The 20130-nt window shown below is 35.4% G+C and overlaps 4 protein-coding genes across 6 annotated transcripts; 2 read left to right on the forward strand and 2 right to left on the reverse strand.

Annotated features, from left to right (window-relative positions):
- The first annotated feature begins 1090 nt into the window (after positions 1-1090).
- Positions 1091-2601, forward strand: LOC106744374 (single-pass membrane and coiled-coil domain-containing protein 4 homolog). 2 transcript variants are annotated; one of them, XM_014619077.1, is made up of 2 exons: positions 1091-1276; positions 1739-2601. In XM_014619077.1, exon 2 carries the CDS (start codon positions 1749-1751, stop codon positions 1929-1931), a length of 183 nt encoding a protein of 60 aa, XP_014474563.1. In that variant the 5' UTR covers positions 1091-1276; positions 1739-1748; the 3' UTR covers positions 1932-2601. The 2 variants fall into 2 exon arrangements, with proteins under 2 accessions (XP_014474563.1, XP_014474564.1); XM_014619078.1 differs by having other exon boundaries at positions 1092-1259.
- A 201-nt stretch (positions 2602-2802) lies between these two features.
- On the forward strand, positions 2803-4877 carry LOC106744370 (stromal cell-derived factor 2). The gene is made up of 5 exons (XM_014619072.1): positions 2803-3027; positions 3355-3550; positions 3660-3881; positions 4247-4457; positions 4547-4877. The coding sequence occupies exons 1-4, from the start codon at positions 2955-2957 to the stop codon at positions 4413-4415; spliced, it is 660 nt and encodes a 219-aa protein (XP_014474558.1). The 5' UTR covers positions 2803-2954; the 3' UTR covers positions 4416-4457; positions 4547-4877.
- Positions 4878-4901: 24 nt separating this feature from the next.
- On the reverse strand, positions 4902-6387 carry LOC106744369 (palmitoyltransferase PFA3-like). Its single transcript, XM_014619070.1, has 2 exons — positions 6137-6387; positions 4902-6018 (listed from the first exon to the last, which is right to left on the reverse strand). Exon 2 carries the CDS (start codon positions 5780-5782, stop codon positions 4922-4924), a length of 861 nt encoding a protein of 286 aa, XP_014474556.1. The 5' UTR covers positions 5783-6018; positions 6137-6387; the 3' UTR covers positions 4902-4921.
- A 1766-nt stretch (positions 6388-8153) lies between these two features.
- On the reverse strand, positions 8154-17449 carry LOC106744364 (nicotinate phosphoribosyltransferase). Of its 2 annotated transcripts, XM_014619052.1 has the most exons (12): positions 17135-17449; positions 16290-16499; positions 14866-15036; positions 14665-14788; positions 13997-14208; positions 13035-13153; positions 12709-12902; positions 11508-11693; positions 9819-10044; positions 9326-9646; positions 8828-8956; positions 8154-8743 (listed from the first exon to the last, which is right to left on the reverse strand). In XM_014619052.1, the coding sequence occupies exons 2-12, from the start codon at positions 16357-16359 to the stop codon at positions 8666-8668; spliced, it is 1830 nt and encodes a 609-aa protein (XP_014474538.1). In that variant the 5' UTR covers positions 16360-16499; positions 17135-17449; the 3' UTR covers positions 8154-8665. The 2 variants fall into 2 exon arrangements, with proteins under 2 accessions (XP_014474538.1, XP_014474539.1); XM_014619053.1 differs by lacking the exon at positions 11508-11693 and having other exon boundaries at positions 17135-17448.
- Between the last annotated feature and the right edge of the window lie 2681 nt (positions 17450-20130).

Consider the following 20130-nt stretch of genomic DNA (forward strand, 5'->3'; position numbering starts at 1 on the left):
AATGAGAGAAGGGATATGAAAACAGGTGAGTATCGATTGACCACTACATCGATTGGCTAACGCTAAAAAATCTCCAAATCCCGGCCGGCTGTGATTGGTGGTAAAATCTCCTATTGAATATCGGAACGTGATACGTCGGACATTGGAGACTGTATGAATCATCCATGAACATAAAGCGTATGCAACAAAGACAGCAATAGTTTTTCATAAGAGCTTCCGGTTTGCCTCCAATTCCACCACCACCAGTTACAGCCGGCCGGGATTTAGGGATTTTCTAGCGTCAGCCAATTGATGGTAGACTATATTTAGACTTATAGCTATTTCTACCATCATAGTTTAAATTTAATCAACGCTTAACAATGAGAATTCAAACTCTAAGCCTTAAGAAATTGACCAATAACAGTCGGCTATTTTCCTCATATTCGACTGTAGTTGGTCAATTTTTTAAGACTTAAAGCTTAATGCACTTATTGTAGACCGGGACTTCATCAACAAAATTGACCAATCATATTGACCAGTTCGGTCAATTAACCAATGCGATTGATCAATTCCTTTAAGTTAATCATCGATTAAATTTAAACCATAACGATAAAGTCAAGCACTACCCCTGATTCTATCAACTTCGGTTAATCTAACCGACCAATTAACTCAACGGAGTTGACCAATTGTATTGTCCAATTAACTAATCCATGTGATTGGTCAATTTCGCTGAGTTAATCGGTGGATTAGTCGGTGGATGGTTGACCGAAATTGCTAGAATTGGGAGTAAAATCCGTATCAAACTACAGATTGGGATTGAGATTGAATTATAATTTAGCCAATCAAAGCAAGATTCACTAAATTTGAGTTTAGTGATCTTTGCCTTGATTGGTTAAATTGCAAACCAATCTCAATCTTAATCCGTAATCTGATACGAACATTAGAAGAATAATCTAATCTCAACACAGAAAATTTCCAATAGTCGTAAAATAAACATTCTATTGAACGCGGCCATTCATTTTTTTATGCCGCTTTTAAGGGAAAATGATATGATAACCAACCTTCCGACTGAAATAACTGCACATTCCTTTCGGAACGCACATGGCGCAATCACCTGTGCGTGCGGAAGTGACAGAGCACAGAGAGCCAGTGCACGTCCGTGCCAACACCATCTTGCTGCGTGTGTCATGTACGCAAATCTAATTTGTACGAGCGACTGACAACTGTGTCTCTGTTTCTCCGGATTTCTTTCTCACATCTGTTCGTCTCGAGCGTCCAAGGTATCCTGGCGCTTCTCGTACGTATGTTCGCGATATAATCGAAGCGAATCTCATGCGACTTTCATTTGTTCCGCATGAACAGCGCCAGCGAGTGGTCGTGTAAACGTCAGTGTCAAAACGCGATACGTAAAACATATGCGTGACGAGCACGTTTGTTCTGCAATTGTTTACACTTCAATAAAGATATACGCAAATGTTTTTATTGGTATTAAAGATCCTTCGATCGCTTTGACATCACATAAAATTGAAATCTCGCCCATTTCAGCAATTAGACATTAGTACGGAGAAGCGAAAACAATTTTCCCCTTTTTCCTAATTACTTTTACAAATATTTTTATGACACGCATAATTTTTTCTATACATATATTAAGTATGATCAATAAAGATCCAATTAATGGCTCTCTGAATCGTTACAAAATTGATACTAAGTTGTTTTATATCAAATCCTTTGCCTTAACTGTTGATCTCATGAATTGCAGCAACAAAATCATGCGGCAGTTAAAAGGCAAGACGAAAGAAACGAATAAACAGAAGAAAGAGCGGAAAAAGGAATTTCTGGAGAACAAGCAGCGAGTATTCACGGTTGTATTGCCTACCGTTGCTGCGATATTTGTGATAATAGCGGTGTATGTTTACGTTAAAACCCGTCCAAAACTCATTGCTGAATATTAATGTCATACTTCACATTTATTATTCATCGAAGCAAGATGTATGCGTATCTCAACAATAATGCATGGACAATTCCTAGTTGCATTTTTACAGACATATGAGGATTTTTCTAAAAGGAGACACATTTCATCGTTCTCCCAAGAATATCTTGTACCCAAATCATTTCGGAACAAGATAGATCTTTGCAGATTAGTTACTTGATTAAAGGATATTTTTAAAAGCCAAGAATTACATAATATTAAGATACAATCATCAGATAAGACATAGGAGGAGGTACGATGTTTTCTACAAAAGCAGGCAACATAACATGAGAGGAGTTAAGATATTTATATTGCTATATAATAAAATTTGTTAACATTCAAATATAATAACTATTTATATTAATTTATGTCTTCCTTGATTTTTCTCTTTCATACGTACACTTATTTCCGATGAGTATTATATAAGTATAAAACGATACAAGTATAGAATTGTATTGTGTATTCATTTATAAACAGTATTTATTTAATGTGTAAAGTATCTATATTGTCCATATCTATGAAACGCAAATCTCAATAATTGTTAAATCAAACTGGAAGACATCATTAGCCTGTCAAGCATTTAAATAATAAATATGGGTCCAATGCAGTATGGAAATATATTTGTTATACATAAACAATACTATTGTATTGTATCGTACTGCTTTCTTACTTTTCTCCCTGTCCACTTATCCTGTGATTTTCCAATGACAATATCGCTGTAATTAATGTTCCAAACAATATTCGATCTGAAATTATCAAATACGAAACATTTCCCCACGATTAAAAGTTCCAGTCAATTTGTTGATTTATATTTGCGATAAAGATATGTCGATGAGATACGGGAAGAACACAAAGTTCCTCTCGATTATTTGCTTACGTACCGGTGACACGATGCAGACACGTGGATCATACCAATGAGAAGCCGACACGTATTTACGCCCCTGTGCTATCCTCCCGACGTCGCTACCCCGCTACTTTTCTCTGTCATTTATCCAAAGTAATTACAATGGACTACACGCTGCTCCGTTTGCTTTTTCTGCATCTTACGATTCTCTTGCTTCACATAAATTACACCCAAGGTATTCGTTGCGTTTATTTCGTAAAAATACAATTGTCTTTTAGCGTGTACTTATAGGTTATGTTATTACTGTCACCACATATTATACATTGTTTTATTAATATGTAGCGTATGAAAAATTTGTCTTCATATACATATTCTTATTTAATCGATGAATTATAATTCATTTTCCAATCAATGTTGCAAGTATTTCCAACTATAGAAATATCCGTTCACTGTGTAATCAGCGACTCTTGACATCTACAATGTAAATTGAACGCGAAGCATGAGTTATGTGCAATTTTTGTCAATGCATAGTAATTTTATGAAAATACATTGCATCTTGCAGGTAAGGGGGCACATCATGTAACCTATGGTTCTGTAATCAAGTTGATGAATACAGATTACAACTCAAGATTACATTCTCACGATGTAAAGTATGGAACTGGTAGTGGACAGCAATCAGTAACAGCCATTGAGGCCAAGGATGATAATAATTCCTATTGGCTTATTAAAGCAGAGTCTGGAAAAATATGCACGCGAGGGTAAGCTGTATGTGGTTGTATAGCTATCTGACTTATCTATATTATATTTTTATACAAGTATATATAAGTTACAACTGATATGAGTTTCTACAATTTCTTTTTTTAACAGGGAGCCAGTCAAATGCAATAGTATTATCAGATTGGAACACAGTGCAACAAAGAAAAATCTTCATTCGCATCATGTCTCTTCACCTCTGAGTGGAAAACAAGAGGTATCGGCATATGGAGAAAAGGGAGAAGGTGATACTGGTGATAACTGGCTGTTGATTTGCTCAACTGATTTCTGGGAGAGAGATGATGCAGTTGTGTTAAAACACATTGATACTAATACGTATGTTTCCTTTTATACAATTTGATACACACACACACACACATTATATTTCAGAAGAAAAAAAAGGATTGTTCCTACATATATATTTTCTGATCTATAAATAATTTTAAATAAATTAAAGCAAGAAGGAATGGAAATTAAAAGTCTTATTACAATTATTAATATGGAAATTCTAGTAAAATAGTAATAAATAATATCAAATATTTTAGTCATAAGAGCTTCTTAATCATTTAATCACTTAGAATTGTATTTAAATTCCTTTTTATACAAATTTAAATGAAATGAAGTACCATTTATAAAATATTTGATGATCTAAGACTTAACTTCAATATTCAAATCTGACATAAATTCTACTGTATGTTTAGGTTTTTATCTGTCAGTGGAAGAGTTTATGGTTCCCCAATTAGCGGTCAAATGGAGATAGTAGGCGAGTATTCTTCGAACAGTCCTCATACAATGTGGAAGGCAATGGAGGGTATGTTTATTCATCCCAGTGACTTCAAAGCACAGCATCATCACCATACAGAATTATAATCTTTATAGCGAAAACTGTAGGCTCAATTTATAAATGAATGCGTGAGTAAATTACCAGAGAGAATTATAAATTATTGATCAAAAATTGTCCAAACGTATCGCATACTAAGCAAAGCTTTCTTCTCTTGCAGGGCCAGTTGTCTATCACAGTTCATCTATCGCAAAGCTCAACTTTCATGTGAGCATCATAATAAAATCAATATAAAAATCTCACTAAAATGTCAATAAAACCTTAATTATATATTATTAATTTATATTTATTGATGATTATCTGTTTAGTACAAGTTGAGTTTTTTTTCTCTTTTACCTTGCTTTCTTAGCAATTCCAAATGTGCGGTGATCATAAGAGGTGTATCTTTGTTTTGTCGCGTGTATGAATGCGTAAATGTGTTGTACATATTACTACTGACATATGTATTATATTAAGCCGGTGCATAACAATAAAGTGTATTAGTATATTGAGTACAATTTCTGCTCGTTAACTACTTATTGACTAGAATATTGCTTCACACTTCCTTCAGTTCGTATTTGCCATTGATGTCTCGCGTGCCTATGAGACCGTTGTACGGGAAAATGATATTCGAGAGACCGTAGCTTCCGAAGATCTCCCTCAGATTTTGCTTTCCCGTGATGTTCGCGTAACGTTGTTTACCAGTCAAACAACTATGCAGCTTCCAGATGCCGTACACCAGACAGATACACAAGATCGTGATCAGCATATCGAAGATGGTAACGAGCAATATGCTTGAACCGTCCCGGGAGTGCAGCAGTCGAGCTAGCGCGATGGGGAAGCAGAAGTTTAAAAATATGTTGAAGTAGTCCGTGTCGCTCTTCACTATGTGATTGATGTTCTCGTACATATACGGCGCGATAACACACAGTGAGTAAAGACACGTTAGCGAGGTATAGAAGCAGAATAATATGAAGTTGCCCATGTTCTGGCGCAGCACGCAAGCGCCCAGGAAGAAGCAGTGGTGATCCTTAAAGTGAAAGCACTTGCGGCAGAAGACGCAGTGCTGCGTCGGCTTGCACATGTAACTCTCACAGCGTTCGCAATGCCAGAATTTGTAAGCCGTGTTGTGAGCCGTTAACTGCGTCGCGCTTAGCTCGAGTTTGCTCTGTATCGTCACATCACACAAGTTATTCCTGACCTCCTTGACCTTCATTGGATTGGATCTGTAGCTGATACTGTATACAGAATACCAGTTCAGATATACCTGCATACAGAGGAAGATGAAGACCGGCGAGATCTTCTGGTTGATGTAAATCGTGATACCGATGACAAACACGGTGCATATTAGCGTGACTAACGGACACAGCTTTTTAACAGCCTTGACGCAAGTCCTCATATGCTGAGCCTGAGACATGCCTTGTAACAAGCAGGTACAAATCTTTCTGCATGTATATCGATATGTATATATACGATTGTTGTGCGTATACGATATGTAAATTCAGTGTTCGTGCATTGTAGCTTTAAGCTTTGATCGTTTCAAGCTGTTTCTGTTCTCTCTGGAATGTTATATTTGTACTTTTGTATAAAGACAACAACACTCTTGTCAGATAGACATCCTGGATATGATATCGCTCTTATCCCGATTTTAAGCTGAAAAATAAGTGTAAATTCTTTAATACGAAGGTTGTATTTCAACACGCATACGATATAATGTTAAATTATCATAATATGCAAATAATCGTATGATTAATTGGAAGTTACAACATACGGAAGAGTGTTCACTGATCTCGGACATAACCTCGACGATTTATTTTTACAGGTTTCATCGGCTTTAGGTAATTTGGCGGGTTACAGTAATCTTCGAAATGGACGTAATTGGCTGTAATGTCCGATTAAACAGACGTCATAATTTAATTTTTTCTAATACGCGTACCATTCCGCGCGATATCATCGCATGCCGCTTCACCGGAATGCCGATATATATATACACAATGCACAATATACACATATGTATACGTAACTGCACCTTGCAAGGTTCGATGTACGTATTTTCATACTTTTTACATTGCACTATGTTAATTATATAAATTAATTAGTATTATAGTAATAGAATATTACTATAATAAATCACACCATTATTCATCACCATTAATCATAATGGAAGACTGTACACAAACACCATCAGTTGCAATTAGTTTATACAAAAGTTAATTGTTGTATATGTCTGATAATGTATTTATTTTTAAATTTTGAACTTCATTCATAATAATTTAATATTGTAAAACACTAAAAAAAGGAACATTAAAGCCTGATCTGCAATGTGCTCTTTGTTTCTTGCTCTCTCTTTTCCATAAATAAATAAAAGTTCTTACAAAAGGAAGATAGCAAGAAACAAGATGCAAAGAGCACATTGTAGACCAAGCTTTAGTGATTAAGAAAATATAATTTGCAGGATCTGACAAATCGCTAATAGTTAAACATGTAACAGTTATATGCTATTTATTCTCACTAAAAAAAACAGTGATATTTTACAATTACGCTTATGTATTGGTTCTATAACAATAAGATGCATTTCGAAAAGATAATAGATCTATGTTAAATTAAAAATTGAATAAAAATCTAACAATAAGAGTCCATTTACTATAAAAATACGATAAAAATTATTTAGCAAGATAACAAATAAAAATTACTCAGCTATTATATAGCAAACTATTTTCTAAGTAAATGATTCGAATTAAGTAGACTGAAAACTTCACTTAAATATACAATACACATTTAAATGTACACACGTATTAAAAATTGATTGAAATATTCAAGGTAATATAGAAATTAATTTAAAATACAATATAATTGCTACAATCTTTTTTCGTCTCTTCTTATCTTGATGTATACACTACTTTATACCAATATAGATTTTTATACATACTGTGTGATGTATATGTACACATATGTAAAATTATATAAACATGTATATTAAAATAAAGAACAATAACAGCTATTTGCGAATTATATGTAATGTACATGTATTTATAGTATATTATATATGCAGACATAAATTATTTGATTATCGGAACATTTCGACCATGTGACAATCTTCAGCTGAAAGTGATAAAAATTATATACATACATAATATATAATTATACATATTACATGGTGGAAATGTTCCAATAATACCAATAATTTGTTATTAAAAATATTATCTTCCCACTGTTTAAATATTCGCATTAATAATCGCGATCGGTTCTTATTGAATTTGTCTCTTTTTCTTCCGTAAAATAACATGTACCTACGTGTATAGTATATTATAAATATATGTACATTAGTCACAGTCCGCAATGGATTGTTACTGTTCCTTATCCTTATATTGTTTGATTTCAATTAATTAAAGAATCTTACCATTATTTACTTGAGACAAATATACATAATTATATGCTTTGCTCTATATACATCTTTGTGTAAATAACATGACAAGTATATCGAATGTGTCACTCTTATACGAGAGCATCGTTAAACCAGTCTCTAGTAATTACAGATAAAGAATGAATAATAAAATCAGAATTTATAATAAAAATTACGATAAACAGTTTATTAAAAATAAAATAGCAACATGGCAATACAACTAAATTCAGAAAGTACAATCAAACGTGATCACGCTCACGTTACACTGCCATTCTTTCAAGTACTTTAAAATATTTCGACTGCGTATGCAATTTAGATTATTCTTAGCGTTATTAGGACTCGTAAGCTTGAATTGTGAATAACTAAAGTCACATGTACTATTTTGTACTTTTTTCCCTTTTTTTTTAAAGAGGAGTAAGTACATGCGACAAAGCTACAGCTCGTAAATAGACTTTTGTGGAAATAACATCGATTTCGGCCTATGCGATAGTGATATACCGAAGAAACAGTTCCGTTCTATATAAATCGTGTAAAACTACGTAAATACATTGTGCCGTGATTTGCACACAACTTTACCAAAATAGATCGCGACAATGAATGTGCTGCCGACGATAATACGATTCGACATCTTCAACAATGTAAAAAATATGTCCTCACAGGATCTTCTCTCGTATTTATTATTATATCCGTTATGTATCCTGTGCATCATGTCGATATGTACATACGTAAGCTTTTATTACATATACGTATGATCGTATATAACGGTGCATAGTCGTTGGTTTTGAAAAAGGACTCATTGCCGCTTTTTATCCGTATAAACCTCAATCCTATTGTTACTCTATATCCATAATTACTAGAGGCTGACTTAACGATAATCCTGTATAAGAGTAGTATGCTTCACCGTAATTCTCCAATAGGCGCATTTTGAGACCATAACTCGTCTATAAACTTGTATAAGGTATCACTGACAGCCACCTAGAAAAAAAGCATTAAAAGTAAAAATTCCATGCCGAAATTTGGATGTATTCGAAGTATTAAGCATCTTATTTTCTCTCTCACCTTATACGGTGTTGGATTCAGATTTCTCTTGTGATCGTTACGCAGCGTATTGAGAGATTCTTGCACTCTATTACGAATCTCTTGCAATGTGGGTAGTGGCTGACACAATTCGCCGTTTTTCCAATATACCTGGAATATATACGATATATATGTATTTGTAATATGTAATTGCGATAATTTTTTATACTATATTTATATACGTAATGTACGTTATATACATAATTCAAATGAATGATAATTAATATAAACGCAAAATCATTAGAAAAAATCGTCAGATAGTCTGTAAATATTTTTACTATATATATACTGCTTTATGATTATTGCACTAAATGTAAATAAATATAAAAGCTAGAAGAATATTAGAAAGTATAAACAAATGTCTCTCGTTACATTTCCTATATCGCTCAAAAAGAGCCTACACAGAATAGATAAGAATATTTGTTCACGTGCGCGAATATCACATTATATTTGTTGGAAAATTTGATTCTCTGAAGATACCTTATGCAAAGCTTCCACTCGAGACGGCGTAACGTTAGCCCTCTTCGTTTGTTGGAATGGATGTCTGCAGAGAATCTTCTGCATCACCTGCGGCTTTTCTTCCGACGATTTCTGCAAGAGATCTATTAGTGCGTAACCGTCTGCTCCATATAGTCTATAAGCAACCTTGCTGCCCGGTATTGTGACTTTTCCAACTTCCTGACTGAGCTTAATCCTCGGCTCGCCGTTAATCTCTACCATTTTGTAGACGCAACCTAAAGCCGGTTGTCTCTGACACGTTACGAGATGAGTACCGATCCCGAAGCAATCGATTTTGTGACTCTAGAAAAATATTTGAGTATCAATAGATAATCGCTGTCTTTGTATTTTGAAATCGAAAGATGGTGAAAGGATGAAAAGAGTTAAAAAGTTTGCTCTAATTCATGCTCTGATCTCACATCATAGAGATATTCATTTTTTTTCATAAATCTCGAATGTTTATTTGTTGCTCTACCTGCTCGTTTAAGCTTATTATGGTTTCCTCGTTAATATCATTCGACGCGCAAATTGTCATCTTCGCAAACCATGGTATATCGTACTTAACAGCGATCTTTTCGAAGATGTCTCTTGCTACGTTACTGAGATAGGCCAGATCGCCGCTGTCGATCCTTATCCCAACGGCTTTGTATCCTAAGTCTTTCAGGGCCAACGCCACTGCGCAGAAGTTCAAGAGGCCGCTCCTGTTTGCAAAATATATCTATGAGACGTCTGGACAACCATCAAATTCCATTAGTTATGAATAAATGTTTCATGCATTGTTGAGAGGCCACTTAGGTCACACATCACATACTTTACGCTATATTCTTATAACAATTATTTACAATCACTAAACCTAAACTTGACAATATATTTTATAAGATACATCTTTTTCTTCTCTTTTTATAATTTCTTATTTAAAAATTTTATAAAGAATTGCAGAGTTAAAATCTTATCACAATTAATCGAAGTTTTACGAGAAAACCCCTGGGAAATCATACTGAACAAATGAAAGCTTAAAATTCTTATCATGTATCATTCTTATATATATTCATAATTATCTTAAATATATTCATGATTCATAATATAAAGCTCAAGTTTTCTCTTAGTTCTTGCCAAGTTTAGGACTAAAATACAATTGCAGCAAGTATTGTTTAGAGACACAACATAAAATAACATAAAGCATAATAACTACAACTACCTAAACTTGCATTCATTAGTATAAAGGGGATATTGATATTTTGTACAATCATTGCCATTGAGGTTTCTAGTGAAGAAAATTTTCTGACATTTTGCTAAACATTCAAACGCAGTAAATTGATACTGTACGATACAGTACATACGGCAAATGGTACTGTATGATACAGTGGGAATGGGAAATATTTTGAATATTGTATACTGAATATATCACGATTTATTCAGCGTTTTTTATTTGGAAATATACTTCTTCTTTTGCAATACATTTCTACTTGTATAACGTATTTTAACGGCATTTTAATGTTTTAGTACATTAACAAGATGCATGTTTGCAATGATGTTGTAATATCTTACAGAAGACATTGCAGCAAAGTTTTACAGAGAATGGCAAATGTTCAGATAATAATCAGAATACATACAGAGTTCCCTTTAACGCGTGAAATGTGCCCAAGTTAATCACTGAAAGAATAAGGGGCAGAATTGGGAGGGACACTATATAAGATCAGGAAGGACACTATACGAAATTCTTCTCGTTTTATCTCTAGCTGACATGAGAATAATATGATATGATAAATGTATATAGTTTGTAATTTGCCTGTTTTACAGAATATTTCTTTTGGTGCGACTTCTTTAACGATGAAAAAGTCAGAACAAAAGAGAATTTATATCTTGGTTGTATTCATATGTCAAGACTTTTCTCTAGCAAAGAAGCTTCAACAATTTAAGAAAAAATCTACAGATTTTCATTTCCCTTATGTTCGATTAAAGGTGATCTGAGTTTCAGAAGTTTACGAGAGGGCGTTGGTCACTTTTGTTGTTTCAAAAGAACATCGCACTAATTGTTAAGAATAATTTGAGTAATATGATTCGCAAAAAAGCATAGCTTCTCAACGAGGGCTGGCGAGACGGGAGGGAAAAGGGCGGCGAAATCGTATTCTGCAAAACAGGCAAACAGAGCGCGATATCGTACCTCACATAGAGCTCGCCCAATTCGCCTTGTCTTAAAAAGCCGTTCTTGTGTTGCGAAGTCGGTTCTGATTTAAATGGGTTGTTTCTCACGCCGTTTTGGGCATGTGTATTGGACCCGTTAGTTAGAAGTTTATTCTTTACATTTAGGCTGGCCACTTGTGCCTGCCTCCTGGCCGACGTCTCAATGCTATAAACACACTCCGGTTAGGCTAAACACACATACACACATACACACACACATACAGTGTGTACACGTGTCGTCATGCCTGCTCGACGCGCGCTCGACAAAACTAAATTATACAGCCGCCAACGTGATCAAATTAAAGATAAAGTAATTCATACATTTCTCTCTCTCTCTCTCTCTCTCTCTCGCTCTCTCTTTAAAAATACAGATTTACTCTGAGGTACATCAGTCATTCTTTCGTTTGTGATGCGTGATGTTGTATTCTACGATATACAGTGGAAATACGATGAGGATGCTTATAAAGCGAAACTTTGTACGTTACGCAAAGCGCTGCATTTGAGCTTTGAAGCTAATAATCACTATCCTATGCATCTCAGATAATACTCCGATTATTATCATCTATGTGAGGACTTTGTACATATGTGCACATAGCCAAACAAAATGCAACCTATGTACATAAAATATTGCAAGCTGTGTGTACATATTTACGACAAACGGCCATTTCTACGCATTAATACGTTCATGCGACACATGTTGGAATGTCTGAAGAATACGCGAACGACACCTTGGTATGTCACTTTTGCTGAGAACAGTTCGACTCGTCGTCAGAAATTCGCCGTTCTTGTGTAACTTGGACACTCTGTATAATTGCTAAATATAGTCTAAGGTGTACTACGTTGCATATCAATGCAAATAATAGATACAATAGCTAACAAACACAAGTACGGAGAAATAATAAATAGTTAACGGGAGATAGTAAAGTTTAAAACTATCGAAACTGCCGATTGAAAATAAAATATACAAAGTAAAGTTTATACGCATGCAAATGACAAGGTACCTCGTGCAAAAGGCTTTTGGTAAAATTAAAATGCAAATATGCGTTAAAGAGAGTTTTATGTATGCATACAAAGCTCGTAAACTACGAAATTTGGAAACAAACGAAGTCGAGCATTCTGCTATCACAGCGACGAAATAAAGATACAAGCGTAAAGCAGCGGCCGCGGTAGTGAATACGTACCTTTTGACGTCATACGTGTCCACTAGAGCGGTGAATCTTTCCGGGAAAGCAAGGGCGTAACTGATCAGGGCCGCAAATTCGCTGCCAGATGCTTGCGAGGCTAATGCCCCTAAATCGTCAGCGATATCCTCGCGATATTTGCAGGCGAGTTCCAGCAGATCCAGAACATCTCCTGTCTGTGCGTGCGCCAACGTCTACGAAAGAAAGTGGACCAATTTTATTTTCTCACTTTTGACTATATTCTCCTCAGAAAGTCCCGACGTTCCTATTTCATCCAATGAACGAACGAGGCTTTTCGTAAAAAGGAGAGAGAGAAACACGTTTACTTTTCTTTGCAAGTCATCGATGCTGGTGAAAGACGTGATGTATGCATGTGCATGCGTGCCGCAAACGGGTATATTGAACAGCTTTCCAGCTAAAACATTACTGGTGCCATCGAATCCACCTGTGACAAATTACCTCAGATAAGTCTAGAATATCGAGTCGACCGATATTTTGACTTCATTTGTGTATGTATCTATGTATCTATGTACATATCAAATCACATGAACCGTAAATTTCTATCTGAAGTTTCTGTATTCGTACATAGCAGGTTGGCATATGTATACATATATGTATATATCGTCAACCTGACCTCTGTTACTCATCACCTAGCGAGGCGGTACCAACCGGCACAGGGCGGAACAACGTATTGATTTTGATTGACTGAAATTGTTAAGTATAGTGTAAGGGTGATAGAGTGGTACCAGACACCTCCCTTATCCGTTACGTATTATATCGCAAATTTATGCACACATGTATCCACAATGCTTTGCATATTTGAAACTTAATGTGTAATACGTAGTAAACACGTGTCTGTTCTAGATACATTATATAAAAAGATAAGTACACTTTATCAATAAATAAAAGAAAATTGCAGAAAATACGTCAACATGATTATGCCGTTTTTAATGCATATATGTATATATGCATGCAATCTCACGTTGCACTATCTGCAACTATAAAAAGTGCACTATCTGCACTATAAAAAGTGTTTACAACATTCAACAATTGCGTAGTTGCTATATAAAACACTCTGACGAGAGTAATGATAGTATGCAAATTCGAGAATGATAGTCGATATAAATTTTATTCGGCGTGAAAGCTTGGAAATGCAATACTAATTGGCTCTATTTAATGAACTTGCAGTATAAAATTACTTTAAGCACTATACATAAACTGTTTCTAGAATTTACTGATTTATCATATACTAAATTAATTTCATAAAATAAGTTTAAAGTATATTCACCAATATAGCTGTACTTAGACGCGCTCAATCCACCGTCGGGCCCTTGCGCTCGTCGAAGTCCGAATTCCAGTAATGTTATATGTTTCCCAGCAACCATGCGATACCTTGCTGCATTAGTGGCCATTAAACTCGCATAGTTCACTAACGTTAGTAAAGTAGTTTCCAACAGTTGCACCATTATCAGTGGTCCTTCCACTCTTATTAGAGGAATTCTAACGAAATTTATATCTACGTAAGATACATTTTTATTCGTTTGAAATAAAAAAATATAATTTTAAAGGCTCGGTAAAAACGCAGTTCTTTCAATTTCTCCACGATTCTTTTTAGTTTTCGCGAAAAACGCAAAAAACGCTTTTTTCTATTTTTTTCATGGATTTTTTTGGCGAAAAAATTGAGGGAAACGGTTTTTTAGAACTATAAGAGAAATGTTATTTATTAAAAATAATAGAGAATATAGATAGTAATATAGATAAATGATATAGATAACAATCTTATATGTACAATATGGGAACATATATTTCTAATCATTTCTAATCTTCACATATATATTGATAGATACATAATAATATATAGATAGATTATATATATTCTCGATATATAGATAGATATGCGCGTGTATTAATTTTAATTATTATTTTTTAATTATTTATTAATTTTAATAAACCCACCTTGGAAATACAACGGAACCTTCTTCTATGGCGTGTAACGTGACGTTCTTTGCAGTGAGGCTCTGTAGATAATCGAAGAAACTTTGGTCTACCATAGGCATAGTCGATTTTAGGTACTTGATATCTGCAGTATGAAACTATGTAATATAAGTTTACTTAAGAACCGCGAGTATATAGCATGTAGATCCCACAAATACACACCACTGCAGGAGTAATGGAATTTCTTCAAGAACTTTATGCATTCCTCGAGGCCGGCGAAAATCGTGAACTCTCCCTGGAAGGGATTTTTGCGAAAGAACAATTCAAATACAGCATGGTCGTTCACCTTGCCGCTCTTCCAATAGGCGTAAGCCATTGTGATTTGATATAAATCTGAAAACATACATCACTTACTTGGAACGGGCAACAAATAAACTTCAAACGCACGCGAGTTTCAGCGCTATTAGAAAAATTATACACGAAGTAGATTGAGTCATCAACAAAGCAATCTAGCTTCAATTACATACTCAGCGCTAGCAGCAATCAGGTGACAATTAAGTAATTATGTAATGCCATGTGTCTTATCATTAAACAAAATTACACGTCCAAAGATATACTGTTTCATCCTCGAGCTTTCGCGCGTTACGGCGTGTAAAAAAAAAACAAAAAAACCAGACATCTTTTTTTGCTTGTGAAAGCATTGAAAACGACCCACATCCTAAACAGATTCGTATTGACAAAACAATCTGCTCAGTTGAAATATGAACTCGGGATGTGTTGCTTGCATCATCGATGTGAATGACATTATTTACAAATATAATCAGGCTCTTGTAACATATACGATAAGTAAGATACGCGAGCGTTTACATGGTGCTGACAAAATTCCGTCACAAACAATTCATATCAATTCTATATACCGTTTATCACGGTTTTGAAATTATTTCGGAGATACACAAGATCCTTGACTTTTACGACGTTGAGGTCAGTCTTCGCGGACATGTCCCGTCCTTTTTATCTTCGTGTGTTTCGTGTATCAGTTGTGAAAACACAAAACGCCAAATATATTTCCGATTAAACGTGTACTTACTAGCGCCGAAATTGATTACTTTACAAATCGTGCAAATAGAAAATAAAATAGATTACTTTTCCTATTAATCAGGAATTTTTTCTTGAAAACAGTAGAAAAAATACGATCTTAAAACAGTATGACCTTAAATATATGATTTCAATTATGTATTATCACGATTATCAAAATATCGATATAAACTAAATATATCTGTATATAAATATCTATCTAAATATATCTAAATATATCTAAATAAATCTAAATAATTATTTATGCTGTTGTCTTTGAGTTTATGGGAATAATTTCTGATGCGTCTCTTAAGAAATAAAGTTCTGGAGATGATGAAACCTTTCTGCTATCATTACATTGAATTACCGCGAATGAGACTTTTGTCCAACTGTATAATTGTACGTATAATTGTCGCGTTCAAATGACCTCCCCGTCTCTCTCTTGCTCTCTCTCACTCTTTGTCGAGAGAGACAGAAAGAGATAAAAAGGAAAGACAAAGTGTAAAGAGACGGTGATGTCAGCTGGATGTAATAAGCGAGATAGCTCTTTATAAAGTATAATTTTTAAATACCTGTGAGTAACGGCTGCACCACACCGTTCTGACGCGAATTGCAGCACGTTCCACCGTGGTCTGTTGACATTTTGCGGCCTTCTCACGCGTGCGTTCGCTCGGGAGGAAATAAGTTTACTACTTTCGTTCTTTTTTTCTCTCTTTCTCCCTCTCTCAGTCCCGACCCGCTTAGGCGTACTCGCGTTTCAGCTACGCTCTTCTCGTGCACTTCTGCGTGGAAAAACGAGCGCATGTTACATCAGATTCACGTCTCCTCGATAACCTCTCCTGCTGTCCGGGTCAATTTACACGCGAATTTAACTAGTAATAGTAACGGTCACCGAATGTCAACGTTCGAGCGAACAGATATAGATATACATGAGACACATCGTGTATCTCTACTATTATCGGTTAATTCGTCGGGACACACTCGCGAAGGTTAACTGCGTTGAATGACAAATGCCTCGGTTATTCCTGCACAGATATATATATATATATATATATATATATATAAATATTTTTCCTTCCCTTTTTCTAAACAAAACTCTTCTTTTTACTTTCCCGCGTCTTCCCGACGTTCCATAACGGAAAAAACTTTCAAAAATCGCCGTAACCACCGCTAAATTTTGTACGATCGCGCCTGGTATACTCGAAATTTCCTAGAACACAAGACTGCACGCTCTGACTGCACTTTCTGCACCTTACTCGAAACGAGACGAAAGCAATATATGTGTTCTCACACTTCGACGGGAAAGAGATGCAACGAGCGTCGGAGGTGCAAAGCTGAGGGGGGGGGGGTGAACCTCTCCGAGTGGAGCGGAAGAGATTGGCCCGTACACGTTTGTGAAAGATACGACCGAACAAACCTCTTTTTTCGCCTATCTATGTGGGTCGCGTTGGCTCGACACACAGTAGAAGTGCTTCTTTCTCTTCCTGTCGCCTTTTTTTTCTCTCTTCAAACGCATACAGTGTCTCTCTCTCCGTCGAGATATCGCCCTCACATCGTTTCGGTTCTCGATTGAATTTGGAGTTAAACTCCTCGTGGTAGCGCTCTTCACGGTCCTTCTCGATCCTTTCTCTCGTTCGTGCCGTTGACCGTCGAGAGTACACTGTCACGATATTGTCGTACCAATACCTCCGATGCCACCGACGTGTTGGCTGCAACTAACGCGCCTCGACGCGCGCCGCACTGTAATATATGCCCCGACAATCCGCGAATCGATGCGGAAACGTTTGAAGGACACCCGACGCCATTGGCACGCCTGATTCACTCTCTGCTCCCGAATAGCGCGCTCGTCGAAAAGTCACTAGATTGGAGATCTGTTCTTTCCACCTTCACTGTATTACACTTTTATATAATTTTTGTATAATCGCGGTAGGGTGGATTTTTATTCTAGACTCGGCGAAAGGAAAAAGTCAAAAGAAACAATTATGAGAAAATGCAAAAAGCACAGCTGAAAAGAACGACGTAAAATTAAATGAATAGAGAAGTGAAAGTTGCAATCATCCCATCCAAAAGTGCAGGTATGAATTGATTCGCGCTTTGTCGTCTCTCCATTGTTTTATTCGTGACTAAAGTTTAAATTTTTGAATTTGAAGACAGTTTGGAATCTTGCGAAATGAAGGACCATGGAAACTGTGGTAACCTTTACGAATGAACGAAGGAAATAGTGACAAGCAAAATGCTGAATATAAATTGCTGTTCATGAAAATTAGCTGGGAATCGTTTAACGTCATCCGTTCTCAGCTTTATTTGACGAGGTCGGTAATACTTTTGCATTATCTTAACATATGGAAACTGATAATGGTTTCCTGACATGGTGATATTTATTTTTTATCTTCTAATATATGAAAACTGATGGATTTAATCTTTAGTAAGTGACGTCTTTTAGACGTTATAAAAGTGATATCTCACACATGAAACAGCGTAATTAAAACCCATCGTTAGTAAATATTTTAATTGTACTGATTTTCTCAGCTCTTTCTCATATACGTACTATGATACCAAAGATATATCGAATTTGCGTTTATTGAGAGTTAAGTGAGCTTTTGACCCTCAACCTATACGAGTGTAAAATAATTTTATTCACAAAAATGTTTGTCAAATAATTATAAAATTCACATACGCGCTTATTTATAATGTATTGCTTGGTAATATTCCTGCTAGAAAACTACAAGCTCCAAACCTGAAAAGATTATTATTTAACCTTGAAACTGTGTATGAATATTCTGCATTTTTTGCTCTTAACACATTAAGGGCGGGAGTCGTAGTACTACGATTTAGCTCGACTGCGGCTTAAAGGCGGGAGTCGTAGTAAAACAATTTAGCTCGACTGTACCTTAAAGTTTTTATGATCACACAAAATATCGCCCGCCGTTAATGTGTTAAGATAAAGAAAAAAACAGGATTTTCTATTTGAGGATTAAATTGGAAGGACTTAACAAGTACGCGACAATGAACTTTTTTAATATCGTTGCTGAGAAAAATTCAATTGCCAAAGAGGTTTGTTATGTATACGTGATTTGTTTTCTGTAAAATGTTAATGTAAAACGATAATCTCGCATTATGATGCAAATATACGTATTAGATACCGTTCTGTCTCAGCAGTAGTGCCATGTGGTTCCAAGTTCCATGTGGAAACATCCGAATTCACGCCGAAAGCGAGTTTCAAGGTCGCCAGTTGTTATCGTCGCGGAATTACGAACTTTAAAGTGATCATACAACGAACTTTATAATGCGTCTTATATAACACAGACCGCGGTAACGCAGCGCCGAACGGAAGAAACCCGTGTACTTTAGTAGCACGATTCATTGGCGGTGTATTTGTCCAATGTTGGTTATATTGGCATATATTGAGCAAATCTTGCCAAATAGAAAGCCATCTAAACAGCCAAACCTGCAGAAACAGATTTCACACAGTACCTGCTATTAATTTTGTCGATATCTTAAATATAATAGAATTAGAAATATAATGGGATTTGTTAGCAGAATTTGATAATAGATTAATTTGTTATCATACTCCGCTGGCAAATACTGTTATATTTCTGTTGGCAAGCTGTCAAAAAAATTTATAGCAGATACTACGTGAAAATTTTATAGCAAATACTATTGAAATCTGCTTTTACAGGTTTGATTGTCTGGCTGAATTTATATTGGGCAACATTCACTCAATGTACCTCCCAATGAATGCCAATATAACCGATATTGGAGCAATGTATCGCCAATGAATTGTGCTACTAGGATAAGTGCACGCGATTTTCTCACTTCAGTTGAGTACCGATCAAGAGTAATTCAACAGCCGCCGTGCAGTTTCTCTTGACACCAAGACATTATGCTGCTCTCGAGATATAAATATACACTCTAGAGCTTGCAAATAGACACCATGTTACGCGCCCAAGACTCTGTTCTGCGTCTTTTGTTGTGCATTTTTATTTTGCACTGGAAACGTATTGACTTGAAGATGGCCAATGACAAAGACACAAATAATATAATTCGTTTCTTTCTAGAATTAAGGTTTAACGAACATTTTAATCATAAATTTTTCAACCTTTCCCCTCCTAATGAAACACCTAGTATACGCAGAGTATATCCAGCAAATCACTAATTATTACCAACGTAATATCAGTGTTATTATTTCTCGCTTGACAATATAACTGTTACACAACACACGTGTTATATTGCATTTTCATTGTTGAGTGGGCAATTATAACATTGATTCATATTATCGTTAATTGGTATTCATTGGGATATGAAGCAATTAGAATATCGCGATGCGCAATTAGAAACAGTTTCATACACGTAGGGAAACGATTGGTTGAATTAATGTGACAATGAACGAATCAAACGCATTCTCGTCAAAGG

The sequence above is a fragment of the Dinoponera quadriceps genome, unplaced genomic scaffold (genome assembly GCF_001313825.1).
Source record: "Dinoponera quadriceps isolate SergipeBrazil2010 unplaced genomic scaffold, ASM131382v1 scaffold777, whole genome shotgun sequence".
Taxonomy (NCBI): domain Eukaryota; kingdom Metazoa; phylum Arthropoda; class Insecta; order Hymenoptera; family Formicidae; genus Dinoponera; species Dinoponera quadriceps.